Here is a 24,043-nt window from a genome sequence, read left to right on the forward strand (position 1 = left end):
GGCTTCCTGTGCATGTCACTAAAATATATTTTGCATTTATTAACTGATTGTTGAATGTGCGTGCATGGATCACCTGGCACGTGTGGTTTGGGTCACATTTGTGTGTGGAGTTTTCAGACAATTTTCAGTCTCTGATTGACAAATAAATGTTGCATTTAAAGTGCTGGTGGAAAACGTGGATGCCCAGCTTGAGTGCGTTCACGTGGAACGTCAAAATGTGAAAAACATACGATAGCTTGTCACCCTTTGATAAGATTATATTTAAGTAGATTAAGTAAGTAGCTCCATCGGTTGCCCTGATCACCACCCCGCCGCACTGACAGACAAATGGGGAGGGAAAGAAGGGGGAAACCACAAATACTCTCCAGAGCCACAGCACATGTTGTGGCACCATGGTCCCAACAATGTAACAATATATTAAAAATTTCAAATAAGTTATTGTTCTTAATTATTAATTATGAGGAAAGTACAATTAAGACATTTTACACTTCAAAGGACAGAAGCCCATCATAATGACATTGTTGTATGTCATGTTTTCTGTGTTCAACAGACTTTTAACAGTTGTATATGAGATTATGTCTTTCTGTTTTTCAGGTTGGTTCTTTAAGGGTACTGATTTTATTTTGTTGTGTAATTTATCATATATTGGTCTCTATAGTGTAGAAATTAAGTTAATAATAATATGATAAAGGATATATCAAGAATCTACACCTTCACATCTAAAATCTGTCAATAAGTCCCCTTTGCAGGTTTAGGTTGAGCTTTAGGACTTGCTCTGAAGAAGCTTTGAAGCAGAAAAAAATCCAAATCACGCAAACTCAGTTACCCAACTACTAAAAAGAAGAAGGCCCAGGTAAGGCTAAAAAAAATGCCTCTCCCACATTGAAATTCTTCATGGATGCACTGAAGAGCCGGGCATCCTACTTTTCAACCATCAATTAAACACAACATGCATTTGTGAATCAAGACTGTGAAGGTTTAAAAGTCCACTCTCTCACACACACACCCCCCAATCTGCAAATACAAAAAACTAAAAATATTTTAAGCCATTTAAATGTACAGGAACGTTTAAAAAAGCAGATGTCATTAGATAAATGAAGTTGAAAATTATATGTGTAATACTGACATTTATAAGTTGGATTGTATTTATTTGTAAAATTGTTTTACATTTGTTCCGATTGGTTGGTATTTGATTGAAAAAAGCAACATAAATTGCATCATACACATTTGTGTTTCTTAATTACTGACAAATCTGTCACACAAACACACAAACCCACATCAGAAAACCTAGCCCTCAACCTATTTCTTCCTAATCTCTCTCTCTCACACACACACACACACATCAAATCCTCACAAAGCCAGGGTCCTTGCCTCAGTGATAAATGTCAGCCTCCCTCCTCCTGAACAGATATCGATGGTTATTTGGGCTTATTTCTGCAATCTGTTGTTCACCTCAGAGCGGAGATGGAATCCATTTCTGCCTGGTTGGCGGCTAGGGTGACTGTAGGACAAGGTAATTTGGCTGGCTGGCACCCTCTAGTATCTCTCTGTCTGAGCTGCTGAGCTATCTCAGCCTCTATTTCCAAAGTTTACCTCAAACAAACAAGTGCAGACGCAAAACCCGTCAGCTCTCTGCTCTGAGACGCACAAACTGGTCTTCAGGTGAAATGAAACACAGTCCGGAAGCCTTGAGCGGTCGTTAAATTTGATCTGGCTTTCACAAACAATCTCCTGAGGAAGTAAAAAAAAAAAAAAAAAAAGGACACGTGTTTCCAACACTATATTTTTCTCCTGTCATTCCAGTTATATACAGTATATATATATACAGTATCTCACAAAAGTGAGGACACCTCTCACATTTTAGTAAATATTTGATCATATCTTTTTCATGTGACAACACTGACGAAATGACACTTTGCTACAATGTAAAGTAGTGAGTGTACGGCTTGTAAATTTGCTGTCCCCTCAAAATAACACATCACACAGCCATGAAAGTCTAAACCGCTGGCAACAAAAGTGAGTACACCCCTAAGTGAAAATGTCCAAATTGGGCCCAATAAGCCAATTTCCCTCCCCGGTATCATGTGACTTGTTAGTGTTACAAGGTCTCAGGTGTGATTGGAGAGCAGGTGTGTTAAATTTGGTGTTATCGCTCTCACACTCCCTCATACTGGTCAGTGGAAGTTCAACATGGAACCTTATGGCAAAGAACTCTTTGCCAAGAACTGAAAAAAAGAATTGTTGCTCTACATAAAGATGGCCTAGGCCATGAAAGTGTGAGACTACACCAAATAGTTAAAAAAAAAAAAGATCTGTCCTAAGGTATTTATTAGTTTCTGACTCTGATAGGGGCAAAACAGTTCCCCAAAACTACTGTATCTTTGAACTCAAAAACATAAGCTATTCTATGTGATCTCCTAATGTATTAAGTAATGTAATCTTGTTTCACTCTGCAATGGACTGGCGACCTGTCCAGGGAGTACCCCACCATTCGCCTGATGTCAGCTGGGATTGGCTCCAGCCCCCCCTCGCGACCCTGTACACAGGATAAGTGGTTGACGATGGATGGATGGATATTGTTTCACTTCCATGAAACGCAAGGTCTCTACTATCCACCAGCAGGTGATGTGGTCATTGAGGAGTGAAGAGGACTCCAGTGGCAACCTGTGAAACTCTGGTGAACTCTATGCCCAAGAGGGTTAAGGCAGTGTTGAAAAATAATGGCGCCCACACATTAATGGATGTGTGATGTGTTATTTTGAGGGGACAGCAAATTTACACTGTTATACAAGCTGTAGACACTACTTTACATTGTAGCAAAGTGTCATTTCTTCTAAGATATAATCACATATTTACAGAAATGTGAGGGGTGTACTCACTTTTGTGATACACACACACACACACACACACACACACACACACACACACGAAATAAACAGAAAAGTTCAGGACTAGGTTTTCTTATGTGTTCGTATGTTTGTGTGACTTTATTAAGAGAATGTTGGGAATTTGGTGACAAATACAGTGTAATATGATTTGTGAGTCATTTATGGTGCTTTTTCCAATCCACAAACAAATACCAACCAATTTGAACAAATGTGAAACAATTTTACAAATAAATCAAATCAAACTTATTAATATGTGTCATTATTCGTATATTTTTCCAGATTTCAACAGGAAATCAACACTTAAAATTTCATTTATTCAATAAACAATGTCTTTGCACTCCTGTGAGGACAAGAGCTGAAATCCGGGACAAAGGTTTGAAGAATTGTAGTGTCAATGGTTTGTTGACAAGTGTAGTGTCCAAGGATGCAGTTGGTCCACAAGTAAACATACATCTGATTTGAAACACAATATAAAATAAATACCCCACAGATGTGTCAAAGTGAGTGGGATGAAGATTGTCAAGATGAATCTATTTGTAGAGACATTTCAGATTCAAAATTCAAGGCTTCCAACTCTTTAGATCATTTTACAATACACCTGCAACTGACATTGATCTAAGGGGATACAGATTGCATTATCAAAGTGTCAAGGAATGGAAATACTATTTGCCACAGAATGCTAAGATACACAGTGATGCTTAAAGTGAGACTGTCACTTTGACAGAAGAAATATCACATCCTTCCTCTTACAAATCTTTCAATTTGTTATTTGTAAGAGGAAGGATGTGATATTTAAGAAATAAAAGTACATCACACTCTGGAGTTTTGTTGTTAAAGCCTTAGTTGGTCTGGTATGACCAGCACCTTATTGAGGCTAATCTTAGCTAAAGTAAGCATACCTTGTGTGGATATTGCAGTGTAGTCGACATTACTGAGTCAGTTGTCTGACATTTTAGGGTATTAGTATTGACTATGTTCCCATAAATGCCACTTCTGGCCACTGTAGTCACTTCAAAAGTCATAAATACACTATGTAAAGGCCAGGGATGTAGACTTGAGCACATGTTAAAATACATTTAGGCACTTCAGCATTGAGGCAGATCAAGAATTGTGAGCACTGGTGAGTAATTTTGGACTTGTGGACAATCACAGTAGTTATTGGTGCTGTAAACACGTTTACGGTATTATTGGAGAGATGCACTACATGCAGTTTGTCATTTTTTAGAAAAAAGAAGAATGTCTTCCTGAGATCCCACATAAAAAGATTTTTGGAATAAAACTTTGAAGACTTCCGTAGTAGCACCGTCATCATTACTGTGCATCTGTTTCCTTTGTTCTAAGCTCCTAAAATGGAAAAGCAGATTTCCTGCAAATGACTGCTCCAAGGTGTAATGCCGTCCAACTTTCTGTCCATGATGGAATGAGTCCAGACTTTAGCTCCCTAACTACCAAAGCACTTTTAGATCTGAAGGCATATGGAATGATCATTTTAAGGAAACTGAGCATCTGCACACCCCGAAAATATTTAAAGACCGCTCCTTCTATCGTAGATCCTGTATGGATGAAGTAGCAGCTGATGGAGTGACAGAGGTGACTATCATGGGCACTGCTGAGATCTGCAGTGATGCTGCACTGACAGTGGTCCACACACCTTCAGAGAGAACCTTCAGCAGCTGGTGGGGACACTGCAGAACTCACCATCTCTCTGCAAAGGAAAAAGGGATTGTTTAAAGGTCAGTGGTGATGACAGGCGTGACACCGTGGATGAGCAGCGTGGGGCCCAGGTCCCGAGTCAGCAGCTCCAGCTGGTGTAAGTAGGTGGCGTAGCGCTGGGTGTCAGCTGGGGGGCGGGGCAAGTACAGGAAACGCACAGCAGGGGCGGGCTGGGCAGTGTCCAGGATCAGCTTATTGACAGCTGACAGGTAGTCATCCGACAGGCGCGTTGCGTTGCTTGGGAAGCTATTGACGTAATCCTCCTCGTTGTCTTCGTCATCTGCCCTCGGCGTCTTCTCTTCTTCGGTGGTATCGGGGGACTGTGACCGCTGTTTCTTGCTCCACTTGCCTTGGCGCTGCCAGTGTAGCGCCACCTGCTGGTCCCAGGGCACGGGGTAAACTTGAGCTTTAATTCTCAACTCTTTCAACAGCTGGCCCAGCTTCTCCTCCGAGCCTCTCACACTTCGCCCTTCCTCCACGCACAGAAAGAGACGGAGCGTAGCTCTGCGCCAAGCTCTCACCATGTTGAGGATACACGCCAGCTGTAGCAGGAACAGAGAGCAGGTGTCGACGTAGCTGCTGCTGTCCGGACGCAGGAGATTGACCGGCCAGACGTCAACGTACACAGCTCTCTTCCCCGGAAAGGTAGAGGGCGGTGAGAGGACCTGGGTTCGGTCAAAATCGTTGAAGTTCCGGGCAAGCACCACATTCTTTAACATCTTCATGGCGTCAGCAATGATTGCGACATACTCCTGGGATCCTAGAACCTTCCCGTCCCCAAATTCACCATTATCCTGTCTGTCAATGGAACCCCGCAGGGAGGTGAAGTGGAAGAGAGGGGGTCGTTGCTCGAGCTCATGTGAGGGGCCAAAGGGATCTGTGCACTGACTGGTAGAGAGTGATGGATCAATCAGTTTGTCCTTTGGAAGACAGTCGTCATAGAAACCGAGGACAAGGGTGTTAGGACGCATCCCACCTGGAAAGAGGGGAGAGGGGAGGAGAAAAGAAAGATGAGGGAAAGAATACAACTCGATCATTTGTTACAATCTAATGCTAATCATCTATCATTATCATCGATTTCTTGAATTGTAAAGTGAAGGGTAGAGGCAGAGGTTCAGTCATTTTATCCAGTGAAGTGAAAGTAAGAGACACATGTGAAGAAGACAATTGCTGGAGTAAGAATTGGAGGGAAGCCAAAGAGAGATACGAGAAAGGGCTGGAGTGGTCAAAGTTAGACATGAGTGACAACTCTCAGGAAAGCAGGAAGACAGCAAATAACAAGAAAAGAACTAGAAAACTCTTTGGTTTGGAGTGGCTGTTACTGAAGAGGAGAGCATGCACAAATATTAGTTTTTTTCTGTCGCTATGGTACTTTTCACTATTTCATGTGGTAATATATCATCACACTAAGTACAAAACAACAGATCATAAAAAAAATACCTTTTCCCACAATTATAAGTAAATCTGACATTGACTGATTCAAAGAAAACATCTAGAAAGACATGTGTGTACATGTGTGCTTTGGATAAGATTTTCTTCTCTATTGTTAGAATACTGTTTACTATGCTCACTGTTCCTAATTGTATTGTTGTTTATTTTGCTAAATATATTAAGATTCAAAACTTAAAACAGAATCACCGCACTAAGGCTCGAGATTTTGATGTGACCTCAGTGGGATTCAAACCCACAACCTAAGTGTTGGTAGCTTAGTGCTTTAACAAACAACAAAGACCGCTGCAATGATGTACCTGTATGTTTCAATACTGTAAAAGTTTTATTTTCTTGCATCAGTGACTGGAGAAGATGTCTTCAATGATCACACTTTTGATTATAGGATAGAAATTATTCTATTTGTCAAATTGTCAATTGTGATGGGTAATGTATAGTTCAATTGTTACCTAATGTGAAAACAGTGAAATGAGCTGTAACAGATTACCATTAGCGCTTCAAAGAGTCATTTTGAAACATGTGCCTTACATTGGTTTGTCTTGAACTAAGCGATTGTTGGGTATGGTATGTTTAGATGACTAAACAAATGTACTTATCACCATATCACCAAATAACTAGTGATTGAATCATAGATCTTGTGGTGAAAAATGTTAACAAGTCAAATGAAAGCAAAATCAGTTGTTTTGAATGCAAGATTTAATGGTTTACAGCAATGATCTGTAAACCATTAAACCTTGCTCTGTTTAGAGTCTTGTGCTTTGATAATAGTGCCATAGAGACATAAAGAAAACTGTAATTTAGCTTTTAAACCAAGACTAAAACTCTAGTGAGAAAATTATTTAAAAAACAGCTATACCAAAAGTACAATATGTGTCTGAAAACAAGCTGAAATACATAATCTAGAAAGGAAAGATGTTCTTTAGAAAATGTAGGAGGGCTTGCATTAACTTGCAGTTGAAACATCTGTAACAGTTTCATTGTCTTCAGGTAGAGAGCTTTATATGGCAGTAGTAGCTACAACTTTGACATAGTGTGTGTGTTTAACAAGTGAAACAAGCTGCATTTAAGCACAAAGAAGCTGAAAGAAAGTAAATAGGAACTTGAAACAGAATTACTGAAAGTAAACTTTCAAATGAAAGCACTGAGAGAAGTTATAGTTTCAGTAAAGCATTGAATGAAGTGTCACTTTAAGCAGGTACTGAGAAATTGAAGTGGCAGTTTAAACTGAATTAGTAAGGCTTTAAAATGGCAGTTACAATGAAAGTGTTGAAAGGAGTTAACGTTTAAGTGTTAGCATGGAATGAGAGAAATTAAAGTGTCAGTTGAAACAGCATTAATGAAAGAAGTTAAAATGTCTGTTAGAACAGCACTGCTGAAAGTCGTTTAAATCTTAGACAGGCGTCAGTTTCAGTGTAAGCACTGAGAGCAACTGAAGTGACAGCTGCATCAGAATTACTTTAAACAAGCGGCAGTTGAAAGTGCTTATGCTAGTGTAACAATTGAATGAAATTTAAGTGAAAATTTAAGTTTTCTTGTAAGCACTAAAAGTAATTCAAGTGGCAGGTGAAAAAAAAAGTAAGTTAAAATGGATGTGCTGACAGTTTCAGTGTAATTTCAAGTGAAAGCACTGAAAGTAGTTTCAATTAAACCATTTTCTAGGTGACATTCGATAAAACAAAGATGTGAAAGATATAAAGTGGGAAATGACCAACTCGATTATCTGGAAAATGCTATAATCACATAATATACTTCACATATTAGTACTTGAAAATACAGAAATCACAGCCCAAAATCAGCAAGTAGATAAATGTAGGCTTTTCATTGTCCTTACTGACCAAGAGGGACATTTTGTGGTGATGATGGTGACACTTACCTAATCCAGAGATGAAGAGGAGATGTTGGATCCCATGACGCACAGAATCGGCCAATGTTAAGTTGACAAAAGCTTTGATATTTAGATGGTCCACCAGGGACAACCAGGAGTCATACTGGGACTGCAGAGGGTCGGATGGTAAAGTGCCTGGGAGGGTGGAAGAAAACAAAATGTTATGATGTGAGAAAAATAGCACTTCAGTAGAAGTATGCTGAGATTCAGAGACGGTAAAGGAAAGAGAAGGCCAAGAACAATAGATATACAAGTCAAAGGAGGGAGTAGAGAAGCCAGTATGACAGAGCTGGAATTAGAGGCACAGCGTGAGAGCGATACGAGACAAGATGCTGAGATGTGGGGGGGCACAGAGAGAGAAAGAGGCAAGCACAAGTGACAGCGTCGACAGAATGTGAGACCGAGAGGAAGATACAGGGGAGCACAAACAAGCTGGCAGGTGATCAATCATCCAAAAAAAACACCAATATGTACGTAAAGCCAGAGGCCAAATGCGAGCTTCATAGACATTTCCTGTGATACTTCGAGCTGCGTTTGGACTCTTGAGACTAACACTGTTGCTCCTATGGATAAATATTCTTTGCATTCAGCTTTAAAGAAAACTGCTGCTAGACAAATGAGAGAATAAATGATAAGAATTAAAATACATTAGAAAGGAAATGAGAAAGGAGCTAAGAGTCCTCAACAACAAGATCCTCTTATGTGAATGAATAAATCCTTCATTTTTCTCAACACTCCAAATGAGAGAAGGGCTCTTCAGTGGCTAATGAACATGTCATTTTTTTCCACTGTGAAACACTCAGAGGATTTTTGGATTCTGAAGACTCTGTTCAGGGCCAGCCCCCAGTTTCCCACCAACACATAACCAACCCCCCAAAAAATCCTCAGAAGACAAATGAAACAATCAATGACCCTGCTCCTTTAAACTCGGTGAGTGTGTGTCTCTGCAGAAAAGAAAGGAGACGCCTCCAGAGCATTGTGTGGATGATTATTTCCCTCGAAATAAAACAGCAGCAGATGAGACGATGTCACGGAGGAAAGGTCTAGCATGCTAAAAAGGTCCATTAAATGATGCACTGCTCACTGGGAAACAGCATTTTGCCAATTCATATCGTGCATATTTGGAAAAGACCTGTTATTTTGACACTTAAGTGAAGTGGCAATATCACTACTTTTTCTAGCAAAGAGTAGTAAAACAAATGGTTATTTAAATCCAGCAATAATGCTCAAGATGATCGTCAAAAAAAATAATGGTGTTAGTTTTGTTACTGCCTCCTCTAAATTTCATAATAATGTTAAACTATTCAAATCTATCCTACTATCTGCACTCATCATCCCAGATTAGTTTTGCTCATAATTAATATCGCCCTGTCACACTGTGCTAGTTTAGAAGAGAAACTGTGCCAAAGTAAACTTTCAATTTCTCCTGATAAGAAGAAGAACTGTCTAAAAGGAGTGTTGGGTGTAAAGTAAATTTAAAATAACAGCAAACACAGTGAGAGACTAGAGTCTAAACTGATTTTCAGTGTCCTTACTGAGATCTCCAAGCTGAACATGTCCTAGCACATAGAGGCCGCTCTTCTTGATGTCGTTGATGAAGGTGATGAGGCCCACACTGCTGCGAGGGTTGGAAACCATCAGCAGGATCTGAGGCCTCCAGAACTTGACGTGGTCCTTCCTCACGTCCAGCATCAGCAGGTACTTGCGCACCTATAGGAGACAGATGAGGGTTGTTATTGAGAAGTGTGTTTGTTTAACCCCGTGGTCCAAAGAGTGGACTCAAGCACCATTTCAGAAAGCCATGTGTGTAGGGCAGAGATCTCTAAAACAAAGCTATATCTGCATTTATCTGAGACCCAATGCACCTAGTCTCCCAAAAATTCATATCTGAAGGTGATGCTTGGAGCAGATGTTTTGCATTACATTTCTTTGAATATTTGCCACCCTACAGATTTGATGTATCACATTCCTTATGCTTGCACAATTGCTGCAAATATATATATAAATATAAATATATATATATATATGGCTACAGCAGATTCCAGTAAAACATCTCTGGTCTCTGTCCAGAAGAGTGCAGTCCTAGGAACAGCTAAGATACTGCACAGAACCCTCAAACTCCCAGGCCTCTGTGGTAGAGGACCTGAGCTTGAGGATGATACATAGGGATTTTTTTATTTTTTTATAGACTTGAAGATGCTCACTATCATTTCCTCTGCACAAGAAAATACACTTGTTAAATAAACCACTTTGGAAATAACACCGAGTTGATTTTAGCTTAAAAGAGATTTTTTTTATATAGCTAATATATTTCAGCTATGATAAAAAATAATTTTCCAGCTGGGCACCAAATCACAAACCACAAGGTCAATTTAGTATCAGCTGAAGCTGTTTGTACAGATGAACTCTGAACCTGAGCTTTTAGGCCAACATGAACTAGAAGTCCTTAAAGTGCTCAGAAAACTGGACATCTGGAAATCTAAAACTTCATCTGCTGCTGGAGGTCATGTTTTATGATCAAAAACGCCACAACAGCTACTAAACAGACCTTATGGTGAGGTTGTTTTCTCAACTGCCGATTACAGAATGAACTTTTAACCTCAGCAAAAACACAATTTGTCTGTCATCATCATTGAGACAGTATATGCCTTTACATTAAATTTTCTTCACTGTGCATTGTCCCAATATCTACAGTATGTGATTTATCATACAGATTTTTATTCCCTGATTTCTTTGGGATTTAAAGCAAATGCATAAGAAAAACAACCGGGCTAAAAAGCTCCCGTGAGACATATCTGGCAGTGTCAGAGGGGAGGACTGGATGAGAGTGATTTCAATAACCTGAATGAGCTGCCAAGAAATTCAATAAAGCAAATGAGTAGTAGGAATATGGATCAATGGACTTTTCTTGTCTTTCTCTGGACTGACGTTTGGAACTTAAAGTGAGGCTATGTTTTGAAAAAAATGAAAGTTTAAAAGGAATGGCTCAGGAATTACACGCAGGAGTTTTGCTGCTACAGCCTCACTTGGTCTGGTATGATGAGATTATGGTGGCTAATATTAGCTAATGTTGGGAAACTTCATTTAGATTTTGCTGTTTGACGTTACTTAATTACTTTATTCATGCTGCTGTTACACTATGTTTTAGCATATCACACATTTTACTTTTGTGATAAAACGACTGAAATAAGTGGCTGACTAAGTCACCAACTCTGTCTGGATGTGTGTTTGTGTCTGTGCGCCTCCATCTTCTACTGTCTGTATGCATGTGCTGGTGTATTGTTAATGCAGGGACTTCTTATGTCGATCTTATGTAGAAACAAATTATATCTTTAATCAGCACCCCATTAGAATATGAGATTGTGGCAGGCATGTAGGAGCATATGTATACAGTATCCATGCATACATATGTGTCAATCAAAATGTTATTGGTAAAAATGTACCCATCTGTAATTGCTTGTGAGCATACATTTATATTCTGGAGTGTCTCATTTTGTATTACAATGCACTCTGTATCACAACCATCATTAGGATTCTGTAGGCGTGTTGATGAGGTAGCATTAAGGGAATGTAACCATGTGGAACCAAACATTAGATCTAAACCTATAGTCTGCTGGGAATGATTAACACTCCATTTATACCCTCATTGCAATTAATAACCATTAGTTCAGTAATGACATGTCCACCATGTTGAAGCCGCTGAAGGATAACTTGAAAGGAGAATTCTGTGTTTGGCGTGGCCTTTGTCCTCTTTAAAGTGGAGTGAGTAACTGTGTCTTGGTGTTGGAGAGAAAGTAATCTCTGACACAAGCACAGCAGGGATGTAATGTGAAGAAAGCAAACTTTGCTGGAGTCAACTCATCACCTAACATTTAGGGGGAGGACGTGGAAACCTAAAATCCTAGCCAATTGAAGCTGTACCTTTGTTTTGGCTGAAACACACCTTAAATGGAAAAGCGTCACTTGAGAATGACTTTATGGGAAAATTCCCCACACTTTTATGTGGGTGTCTAATCAGTGTTGATAGTAAATGTAATCATCAGTTGAAGCAATGAATGACTCAGGAATCCTAAAATAAAATTTAATACCTTTTAAGATCTTTTTAAAGACCCTTTCCATATATTTTAAGACCTCATCACCACTTCCAGTTGAATGAATTGAGTGACTAACCCGACGGAAGATTTATTAGAAAGCGTAATACAGGAGCTGGAAACACAATATTGTTACACACACACACACACACACACACACACTCCAACTCTTTGTTGTTGTTATTAGACTACTATACATCAATTCTTTATGTTATTATCTTTTATGTATGTCACGGTACAATTAAAGGAATTGAAGGTCATGGATTTCCCTACATGTACATGTATAACCAGTAGTTGAAGAATAAACTTTGAACTTTGATAAAAGGTAATATATGAAACTTTGGTGCTCTTTGGAGAAGAGTGTGCGGGGGGTCATGTAGGTGCTCCCTGTTAAAAAACCCATAATGACATCTGTTTATGCTATCAACAAGCTGTTCTTTAAAGAGGTGGTATTATGCTCATTTTCAGGTTCAAAATCTTAATTAGGGGTTGGACCAGAACAGGTTTACATGGTTTAATTTTCAAAAAACACCATACACCATTACATTTATTCATTTAGCTGACGCTTTTATCCAAAGTGACTTACAGCTGCTATACATGTCAGAGGTCGCACGCCTCTAGAGCAGGTGTCTACTTAAGTGTCTTGCTCAGGGACACAGTGGTGGATGGGGGATTGAACCTGGGTCTCTCACACCAAAGGCAGGCGTCTTAATTTCGCCATCGCCACCCTCAAGCACATTTTGTTCCGCCATCACTTCTCATAAAACTGTCAATATTCGAAATCTACACAGCTGATTTCTCACCTCAAAACTAGTCAGAAGTGGATTTAGAGATTAAATTCCATACGAAAACTGTAAAGTACAAAACTTTCTGTTGCTGGCCTCTGTCTGGCGCACACAATGATGATGCAGTGAATAGTGAATATTCTCTCTGACCCATCAGCAGTCTGTCGTGTTTTCACGTTACATTTTAGTATCCCTCAGCTCGCTTGGAACCTCGACGATGGTGAGGTGATACGAAAAAAAGTACCAGGAAGCAGGAACAGGTGCAACATTTCTACAATGGAAACCCAAAGAAAAGCAAGTCGAGCCAAAGGGCCTCCGCTCAGACTAGCTTGGATTGAGGGCGTGCCTATTCACACAACCTTTTCGGACAAATACACATATTGAAAACTATTTGCGCCTTTCTCAAATTGCCCTCCCATACCAACACAAACTGAATTGTTCTGCTGCAATAAATATCAGCGGGGAGGTTTTTTGTTGGATCCTGTTGCCGACTCTAATCCGGGAGAGCCCAAGTGTGTTACTATGCATTGAGGTTTTACTCCAAACTTGGACAGAGATGTGCTGGAGACCTTCTTCAGCAGGGCCGAGAGGGAAGATGACCACGGAGTGAGTATTTTTATCATCTAACGCTTCGGCCTGCAAAGTAATAGCCATAGGCTCAGAGGGGACTCCCACAGGCTGAGGCGATGTTGTAATATTAAGTAGCAGTCAAGAGAAACTGTGTGAACGTTAAGCCTCATTTGAAGCCACCTAATGAGAGCAGTAGGTTGGATGTCAGTAACAGTTTGTTCAGATTGCTTCTTGTGGAACTTTATACTGCAGCACCAGCTCAGCTAGCATTAGCTTATTTGGAAGCCTGCAGGTGAGAGTGGGCATCAGAAGCTTGCACGCAATGCATCTGGCAGCAGGAGAACTCAGCTTTCTGTGTCAATATAGCACAATGCACAGGAATTTATTGCTTCAATTGAACACTTTTACCATCAACACTGATTGGACATCCATATAAAACAGACAAATTTCCCTTAAAAAAAAACAAAAAAACTAACTTTAAAATTATTTTCACTTGAGTTTAATAGACTTGAGGTAATAATGAAAAATAAAAGAATGACCCTTTGCTTGTGTTGCAGCTCCACTTAAGGATTTAGTTGGAAAAGAACCATAAAAATGGTGCTGATAAAGACAGTCTTAGCAAACAAGTTTAGCTCAAGGTCCTGAAGCTGCTACAGTGTAAATGTGTGTGTCTATACAGCCATCAATCAAAACTGAAGATGCAACCATTTCCAACAGTATTACCATCGTAATCACCAGAACTGTTTTCATGGTCCTGTCCGGTAATTGGAGTAAAAAGAAAAAGTCCAACTGCCTCCACTCATCTAATCATCCGTCTCTCTTTATATCTCCATTTTCCCCCTGTCTTCTCATCCATCAGGCTATCATCATTTCTCTGTCGCTTCAGTCTCATCCATCACTTAGTTCTCTCAATCACTCATCCCCTCCTCCTGCTTATACTCTGTCTGTATCTTTCCCTACCATGATACCATCAGCATTTCTTGCCTCAGTTTGTCTTTTTCTTCGTGGTCTTTCTCTCTTAAACACCGTTGTCAGCCGCCTGTTATCGCCCAGAGTGTTTTTTTGTTGTGAGCTGTTGTGTCCCTGCTTCAAAGTCACCCAGTTGGCGTCCTGCCACAATGGTTACTGCTGGAGGGAGCAGGAGTGGAAGACGAGTGCATGTATGAAATATGTACATGCACACACTTGGTCTCTCCAGCCAGGCCTATTAGTGTAATCATTTTAATCAGGAAAATGTGTTTGGATGCACATTTAAAGCTGTGGTTCTTAGCAATAATAAACAGTTTATTCTATGTAATAAATGTATGTCAAATACACAACTTTAAATATTCTAATATGAAATGATATCAATAAATAGATGTTATTAGTAACACCAAAAAGCCTACATCCATTGCCAGGTTATGAGAACACACCCCTTCTAGGAGCAAGACACCCAGACTGAAAGAGACATAAAATGACGATGATGATGATAAAACGACTTTGTGGTTGTCTTGGATCACTTAGAAATCATTTTGCATATCTTTGTGGACGTTTTGTGTGTCTTTACATTATTTTTTCCGTCCTTTTTGCTTTCTTTTTGTGTGGTCAACTTGCGTCTCTTTGTACTTGTTTGTTTGACTGACTTCTCAAAAAGTTCATACAGAGGTTCTTGTCCAAGGGCCCCTGGGCCTGTACCCGGTAGGACTGTAATCCATCCATGACACTAATGAGCCAACTACCTATCACCTAGGAGGGGAGGGGGGGGGGGCTGTCACAGGTTGAGAGAAACAGCAGAGGAGGGAGAGGAGGAGGGAGAGAACGGGATGAGAAAAGAGAAGGAGGACGAGGAGGAAAAGCTCAATAAGTTAAGTGGTTGTAATAATGTTCTGCCTCCTGACAAGCCGCTGGCAAACCCAGCCACCCTCCCTGTCCCCCCTCCATAACCCCTGCCTGCAGCCTTGGCAACAGTTCCTCTTTGGCAACGGGCCCTTCTGGCAATGGTGTCCCCTCTCCTTGAAAGCAACAGGCTCGCTTCATAGAGGACACGGAAAGCTGGATGATGTAAAGCTCTGTGTGTGTATGTTTGTGAGTATGGAAAAGATGCAGATGTGTATGTGTGTGTCTGGTAATCCTGATAAAAGTGATAGATGGCTGCTGTAGGAATGATGAGGCAGTGTTGTGTGTATGTGTGAGAAAAGAGAGAGTGAGGGAGTTTGTCTGTTAAATGCAGAAGGCTTGGCTGTGGGAGAGACGGCAGAGATCAGTCTGTCTGTGTGTCTGCGTGTCTCTATAAACCTGATAGAACGATTTCTTGGCAGCGGTACAGGCTCTTGTAAAGCTGAGGGGATGAGATTTTAGTTGCTCTAGTAATGACAAGGCAGTATTGAGAGTGTGTGCCTCAGTGTGTGTATGTGTCAGACCTGGTGGAAAATGAGAGCCTGGCTGATGTAGCCCCAGCTGGAGGTGGGACTGAGGTAGTGAATCAGCAGAAGCAGCAGCAGCATGAAGGCGATGCTGGCCGATGCGTAGATGGCGTTGATGAGGAACATCATGACGGCGCAACCCACGATGCCCAACACGCACGTATGCCAGGTGAAGTAACGAAAGGTGGGCCTAAGAACACAAAAGGACAAGTGGAGAGGTAAAAGTTAGGGGGGAAGCAATAGACAAAACACATATGATTGTGTGTGACAATGATAAAAATAATAAAAATGGAACACTTTGTGTACACAGAGAAATACCAAGCTGAAATTTTTCTGAAGTTGAAAGTCAGCAGGTTCGAAACCAAAAAACCTGTTGGTTGCAGCCCTACTGCTAACATACAACACAGTCTGACCGAAGGACTTGATATTGCTCTACAGTTCTGATTGCTCTATGGCATTTTCCATGTAATAAAGTATAGAGATGGTCCTTTTAATTACATGTTGGTTACAAACGTGTAGTTTTGTTTTTTTGACGTGATAAGAAAAACCTTGTGTTAGCTACTAGCTCACATCCCACACCTCTGATGAGGTCCTTCCGAAATGTCAGTTCATTAGACTGAGAGGGTTTGACAAACCACTGAGGATTTCAGTGAAAAAGCAGCTGGAATGAAATTCAGATTCTCCATCCACCTGGGTTAAAAAAGCTAATGAAAGGCGAATCACATACTGGATTATTAAAGTCTTTGTGCAAAGAACTACTTGTTCAGTCAGAGTATTACTACTTACTAACCTTCTTCAAACCCAATTTTAGAAAGCAATGGCCGATTTTTTTTGTCAGGTCCTGAAGGATCTTTTACACTCTATGGACCCCTTAAGCTAGTCTTTAAACAGGACTGAAATTTGATCTTAAGATTTCATGACATGAAAAGGTCAACTTGCCATCTGCTAAGATTTGTTGCTGTAGGCGTGGAAAGACTACTATTTGATGGATTCAGTACAGATATCCATGATGCCCAGAAGATGAATCCTAGTGACTCTGGTGATCCTCTGATTTGTCATTAAGGCACCACCAGAAGGTTGAATATTTTTCTCATCCAGTAAAATATCTCCCCATATACTAGATGGATTGGCACAACATTTTGTACAGACATTCATGGTTCCCGTATCATGTCTCCTAATGACTACGGTGATCTGCTGACCTTTCCTCTAGCGCCATCACAAGTTTCACATTTGTGATTGGGAGTGAAATGTCTCAACAACTATGGGATAGCTTGCCATGAAATTTAGTTCAGATGTTCCCCTTGGGATGAGGATGATTGCAATCACTGTGGTGAAACCATAACTCTTTATCTAGCACCAACGGTACAGGTCAAAGTTTAAAAAAGGTAAATAAAAAATTTAAATAATAATAATAATCATGTTTCATAATTCTGCTGTATCTAACTTTGTAACATGTGACACAGCAGTTGGAAAGGAGCAATATAGAATACATACATCTAGATTATAAAATGAGTGAGCCATCTAGAAAATGAACTGGGAACTTTCACCAACACTGAGGCAATCTTTTAAATAGCTGCTACACCCGTGAAAGAATTTTTATATGTCTGGGTTTCAGTGTCATATGATGGTCTACTGCCCCTTCTCATAATGTAGTTGTTACCTCAGTGGTAAGGATTCTTGACTACCTGGCTTTGTGATTTTCCAAAACTCCTCTTGCCCCACATTATATCATTTCCAATGTTTGTGACCGATGCTTAACAAGATTAGAATGCAACTATCTGGTGTCATTGTACCATACAACCAGTGTAAGTTAAATACTACATAACAGTATGTGGCAGCTGATGCCATCCATGCAGACAGTCTCTTGGACAGGCAACGCACATTAGCAAAGTAGACAGACATACCCTCGACTAATAATAAGGAGGTGTTACGTTGATTAAATGGTTATATTGGCTTGGTAAACAAATATGTATTTTACTTTTACAAAAACCTTTCAATCAATATAAATTTAAGCAATGCAATTTGGTCCAGAGTTATGCTGAAATGTTTTTCAAAAAGGTCAGACTGTAACCATAAATAATATCTGAATCTCAATGTCAGACAAATCATAATTACTTCAACTCATATTACACACACACACACACACACACACACACTCAGAGCCTTTTACTAATGCGTGACTGTACAGCAGCATCAAAACAAATGAGGAGTTAATGCTAAGGAAAAGAGTAATTAAGACAAACACCACACAGATAATAAGCTGCCACTGTGGACTGCTGTGGATCTCTCAGTTTGCACATAAACTTGATTTCATGTATGAATGAGTGCATTAATTGTATTTATTCCACATATTGTATGTACCTGTAAAAACATAATTTCATATGTAATGTGTAAATGAGGTGAGGGGGTCTTGGGGATGGGGGCCACACAGATGTGGATGGAAGTGCTCAAATATTTACAGGATCATGGAATTAACCCCAATTTCCTGCAATAGTTGCAGCAGTGTGGATAAACAGCCATTAAAGCAGTCCCAGCTGTAATTACACAACGCAGCTCAAATGACTGACTTGCTTCCTGCATGGATCCACTAACAGATATAGACTATTTAAGAGGGGGGAAAGTAACCACTGCTGAAAACTACAAAGCAGGAAAGTGCTGTTAATTAAAAGAGGAGAGAAACAGAGGGGCCGACAGACAGAGACAGCCATGAATCAGTCATTAGCCCTCCAATTGGTCGAGTTTTCTTCATTGATAAAGGGAGGGACAAAGGAAAATGCGAGCACGTCTTACATTAGAAACTTGAAAGTGAATACTTTTAAACTTAAAAGCTCCTGAAACCAATATTTTCCACTGATATTCAAGAGTCTCATCCTGTGTAACCGAGACATAAATCCATCCAGTTTGTCAAAACGATTATTAGCAGTTAGAACCAGATAAATACTGGATTTTTAAGGCAGATATCAACATTTTAGACTTATCCAGTAGCCAGCTAGCGTCATGGCTCTATGGATGGCAACATCAGCTGGTTCGCCACTTTGGACATTTCCTCTAGTGCCACTAGCAGGTTGACATGTTTAGTTCAACTATGCCATGACATTTGGTACAAACATTCATGTTTTCCCACAGGATGAACTGTAATAACTTTGTTCATCTCCTCACTTTTCATCTAGTGCATTCATCAGATCACAATTTTCATTTGTCCAAAATGCATTAGCTGTACTTTGTGTTTAGTGCTAATGAGCAAATGTTCCTAAAATGGTGCCCATGGCAAACATTATTAGCATGTTAGAAAGAACCGATTTGAACATCTCGTCAGTGCTATCTGGTAGAAAAACTATATAATGGATCCACCTCTAGTATATTTTTGGCTTTTCTTTCTTGTTACCAACATACAGTACATTCCGATACTGATATATCATTGTTTTTAAGTTGAGCTGTTATAGGTGATATTTTTTACTTCTCACCAATAAAGGGAGACTTGTCACAGTGCTGAAGTTGTACTTTGTTAGCAAAATGTTAAAACTTGGTCCTAAGAAGTATTACCTATCCCTTTGGTATTCTTTGGCATATAGCATCACACTTGCTGTGTTGCGTAAAATGAACCTGCTGTTGAGTGAAGATTGAACTGATGTAAACACAGGATTTTACTCTTTAATACTCAAACAGTTGACTCTGCCATTTAGGTGATTTGTTTTAGGTATATACATTGCAAACAAAAATTGCATTTGTCAGGGTGGAAACAGCATTTAGACCACAGGGAACACTGAATATCACACTAATGAAATGAGTTAAATGGTTAGCAGCTCAAAGAGTCAGGCAGGTTTCATTGCAGGTTTTAAAGACTGACATTCCTGAATCTGTTGCGTAAAATCCTCCCACAGCCCACTGGAATGATTTCTCCAGTGAGAACCTTGAAAGGAAATAATAATAAAATCTATTGACTTGTTAAAACTTGATAGGAAGCTTCATCATATTGTAAGTGGATGACAATATCATCCTGACATATCAGCCCTATATAGCCTGTGACCATGGATGCATCGTACTGGCCTACTGTCTTCAAACTTTGCTTTTATGTCTTCTCGACTTGATCACTTAGCATCGGCGGTGCCCACAATTCTCTCATCTTATCGCTCTCTCCATCCCATTGGACAGTGGGTGTAATTACGATAAAAGCTCCCTTCTCTTTTGTCTGTGCGGTCCCTCCATGCAATCACCTCCCTCTTACCCTTTCCACTGTCTCTCTTGTTCTCCAGCGACTGATGTCACTTAGCTGACACAGCAAAAGCACCATGAAATAGTCGCCGCCAGTCAAGCCCTTAGAGACATTAAGAAAAAGAAACTGAGAACGACAAAGACGGAGAGAGGAGGTCCGGCCTTTAGCCAAAAGACACGTCATAATTGAGGGAGAGCAGGGACAAAAAACTTTATCCTTACACTCAGACACGGCTGCCAGGAGATGCCAGTTCCTATAAGTGAGAGGTCAGTGAGTGTATAAGACGTTACGTCAGGCAGCCTCTTAACACTGGCACAACACCAATGGAGACTGGGCTGACCTTAAGAAACTTAACCATCTTTTAAGATACAGTACAAGACCACTGACAGGAGTTCTCTAAACATTATAAGTTAGTTGATTTCATCTGAAAAAAAATATTCTTACTTTAGGTTACAGTTAATTTGTATTTTGTGTAAAACAAAAATATATACTTTTCTTTAACACAAACTACAGCTTTTCTCCCAAGTACAATCCACATTAGTACTTATTTACCATGATTTCAAGTTCAATTAGGACTCGTAGCAAGCCTAACTCAATAAATAGATGCATCCATTAAAACTGGGGTCCTTAGGATCCCAATATGTGGTATTTAAAAAAACAATTACTAATTAAAACAGAAACAGAAAACAATGATATGAAGTCATTAGGAAGATGCAATCAGCAACAATGGCCATTTCAGGTGGCTTCTTTCTGTGTTTCCTTTTGATTGAAGACAAGCCTTTGAAATTACTCTTGTAAAAATCTTGTTTATTTGGAAATCTGTAGGAAGCTCGCCCCAATTTGTGTTGTTTTGTCCCTGTTTCCCTGAATTTCCACAACAAAAGAGATGAGTGCAAACTTAGCATAACCCATAGAGCCACATTTATGGTAAATATGCCACATTGAAATAAACCATCATTTTCATATAAAGTGATGGCATTTTCTCATTCAGATATAGGTGACAGAATGAGCCACAATGCTGGGGTGATATTTGGCACCTGGTGCTCAATACAGAGAAGCAGTCACTTTATTATTAGGAGGAAGAACACCATAGTTATTGATCTCTCACAGGCTGCATTGCTGATAATTAAGCATCGTCACTGGTCTTCTTACAATGAATCAAGTCATTTTGTTTTGAATCAATTTCATCATTTAAGGTTATGGTGTGGTATAAGTCTTTAAGACCAAGCTGAGAAACCTAGACTTGACACAGTAATTCCAGAGTTCCACAGAAGACATTATACAACTGTTTTAAGGGCTGATTAATACTCTCCACAACCCGTAAACTGACTTTAACAAGTAAAGGGTCCCTTTAATGTACCCATAATACAATCTACCTACAAATATCTGACAAAGAAATTTATATAAAGAGTAAGAATATTTCTGTCTTTGTGAGAATATTAGTTCAAATCTCCCAGCTCTGAATATGGTTTGAGGATAAAGGCACCTTTATGCTCAAACATCATTAAGCCATACCCATCTATTAGCAGATAATGATTCTCTAACAACCTACTGTCTCCCATCCATCTAAACACAGTTGATGATCCATCTGGATTTTTACACACCCCAATCTGTCAAATCACTCTTGACTCATATTTGGACAAAGGACGGGACCCGCAGAGGGCAACACTTTTGTTTTTGGAGCTAATGGTTCAGCTGGTCAATTCACAGATTCTAACAAAGACAATCAAGGAAGCCGCTGAGAATGCTGCTGTAATTTGGACATCAGATGGCACACAGAGCTGGTAAAAGTAAAAAGAGTAAAAATGTGTGTGTTTCTGTTGAGCTGCCAGTTGCTGTTGCTTTTTAGTTGCCCACTCCGACTGAAGGTCATTGCCTGTGTGTGACCGAGTTCCATGCTTTCCACAAACATCCTTTGGCATCAGTTTGGAGCGCTCTGCTGTGTCCTGAATTCTGGCCACTCACCCTGTGATACTGTGTGTATATGTATTTGTCTGCGTTTGTATGTTTAAGCCACAAGTCCAAGTGGCCGGTGCCCATGCAGCATCAGCAGCAGGACACACAGCACCCCCTAAGGAACACTACACACAGCTGGAGCTGCCGCTGATAAAGCTGCAGCCAACAGAAGCCTCTTAACAAAAAACACACATGCAAAGACACAGCTGCAAACACACAAATGAAGGAAACTACTCACAAGCGAGCACACACACAGATAGAACCAAGAGGCAGATGCACTCATACACCAGTTCACCCAGCATGACTTGAATTTCAGACCCACAGTCTCCAAATTGCATACCTTCACTCTCCTGTTGTATACTCTTATGTGCAAACACGCACGCACACAAACATTTAACAAGCAGACATCTTTTCCGCTACATCATAATTTCAATCCATCCCCTCCCCTACACAACAGCAAATTTAAGGGAAAGGGAAATATTTCTGCTAAATTAGTTATGCTAATTACAGAGCAGTTCTCAGGGGGAGAGACGGCGCTAAATGGCTTTTAATTCTTTTTGCCTGGAAAGAGACGTGGGAGAGAGCCAGACAGAAAGAAGCAGGGAGCACAAGCGAGAAAAAAAAAAATTTCAACCAATAAACAACACAAACAACTGCCGTTAAAATTTGCCCAGCAACAATGAACTAACAGAATGAACAACTCAGGGGAAAAGGAAGGAGGCCCAAAGCAGGCAGCTGGCCAGACAACAAGCCGCCTTATCAGCTCAGGGGGCCCCGGGTCCCTCGGCCGATGGGGAGAAGAGAGATCGACGGTAGGAAAAGTTTTGCGGCTAACTTTGTGTCCTGTAGCCTTTGCCAGCGGTCACACAGTGATAAGGAGGCATGAGCAGATAGCACACAGCGTACATTGTACATGGAGTGCAACAGAGGAAACACTGGGCACTCTGAGTGAGCTGTACAGAAAGTTAGTTATTCTCTCATACTCACTCTTTAACAACCAATCCCTCACTATACTAATGCTATAAATTAACACGGCATACTGATGTTGACAGTGCACACTTGTGGCAGTTGAAATTGATACATTTTAATACTCGAACAAATGTGAAACAATACAAGGTATAGCCAAACTACAGAAACTTATTACTATAATGTTTTGGTTTCAGGTGTCAGGTATGTCAGGTACCCAAAAGTCATTGTATGCAAATGGTAATACAAATATTACTTAGCAATAATGGATGGACAGGTGCAGATGAATAATTGAGTTGCGCTATTAAGTATGTGCACATTCAGGTGGCACAAGAGTTCATTATTTCAAGTAACATTTAACTTGGGAAGAAGCTTTTCTTAGGCCTTTTCTCAAAATGTCCTCCTTCTGCCAGCCCATTGTCATCACACTAATACAACAGGTCTCTGAATTGAGCTCACAGAGAGCTACAGAATAGGAGACTGAGGAGGTAACAAGCTAAGATCAAAATCCAATTTCATGCGCTGCATGACTAACTGCGGCCAACCCATGGACAAGCTTTGGTTTAGTTTCCATGACTGTCGGCTGTTTGGGCTGGCGTGTATTCATAGGATGTTCCTTGTGATTTAGAACTACATGCTGTTAAAACTGTATTTATGAACAGCTGTTATCGTTAAAATGGGTCAACATTTACTTGGGTGGAAGACACAAGTGTTACTTATGTGTGAGAAACACTGAAGATGTTTGGCACGTCTAGTGGATATCATCTATGACATCAATGACAAGTGCATTTTCAAAGCAGAATAATGTATAACAACCAAATAGTATCAGAAAACATGAAATATATCCTTTCTTTATACAAGGAAGGTTAAATTAAAGGGCAACTGGACTTGGTTGAATATACCTGAAGACATTTTGCCTTCTTCAGTTCCTGCCTCCTGGAAATATCTTCAACCACTTCCAGGTGCCCTTTATTTAACCTTCCTTGGATAACTATGGCCTGGATGACTGAGAATCTTCACAGACATGTCCTTTCTTTGTGCACACAAACAGCATTGTAGACTTTTTGTGTGTGAATAAAGCGTTTTTATATATGTGTATGTTTTGTTCTTCTTGCTGTCAATCAG

At 40.0% G+C, this 24,043-nt stretch overlaps 1 protein-coding gene across 1 annotated transcript in view; it reads right to left on the bottom strand.

Annotated features, from left to right (window-relative positions):
- Positions 1 to 2,952: 2,952 nt before the first annotated feature.
- The window catches only part of zgc:153039 (uncharacterized protein LOC767698 homolog), a 70,151-nt gene continuing 49,060 nt past the window's right edge, over positions 2,953 to 24,043 (bottom strand). Inside the window, exons 10-13 of the mRNA XM_038692253.1 lie at positions 15,781 to 15,973; positions 9,471 to 9,645; positions 7,924 to 8,070; positions 2,953 to 5,577 (exon numbers count right to left, since the gene is read on the bottom strand). Coding sequence (XP_038548181.1) covers positions 4,616 to 5,577; positions 7,924 to 8,070; positions 9,471 to 9,645; positions 15,781 to 15,973 — 1,477 coding nt within the window. The 3' untranslated portion in view covers positions 2,953 to 4,615. The remainder of the gene's footprint in view (positions 5,578 to 7,923; positions 8,071 to 9,470; positions 9,646 to 15,780; positions 15,974 to 24,043) is intronic.

This window comes from Micropterus salmoides, unplaced genomic scaffold (genome assembly GCF_014851395.1).
Source record: "Micropterus salmoides isolate LMB-PRFRI ecotype aquatic unplaced genomic scaffold, ASM1485139v1 Ms_hic_scaffold_3, whole genome shotgun sequence".
NCBI classification, from domain to species: Eukaryota; Metazoa; Chordata; class Actinopteri; order Centrarchiformes; family Centrarchidae; genus Micropterus; species Micropterus salmoides.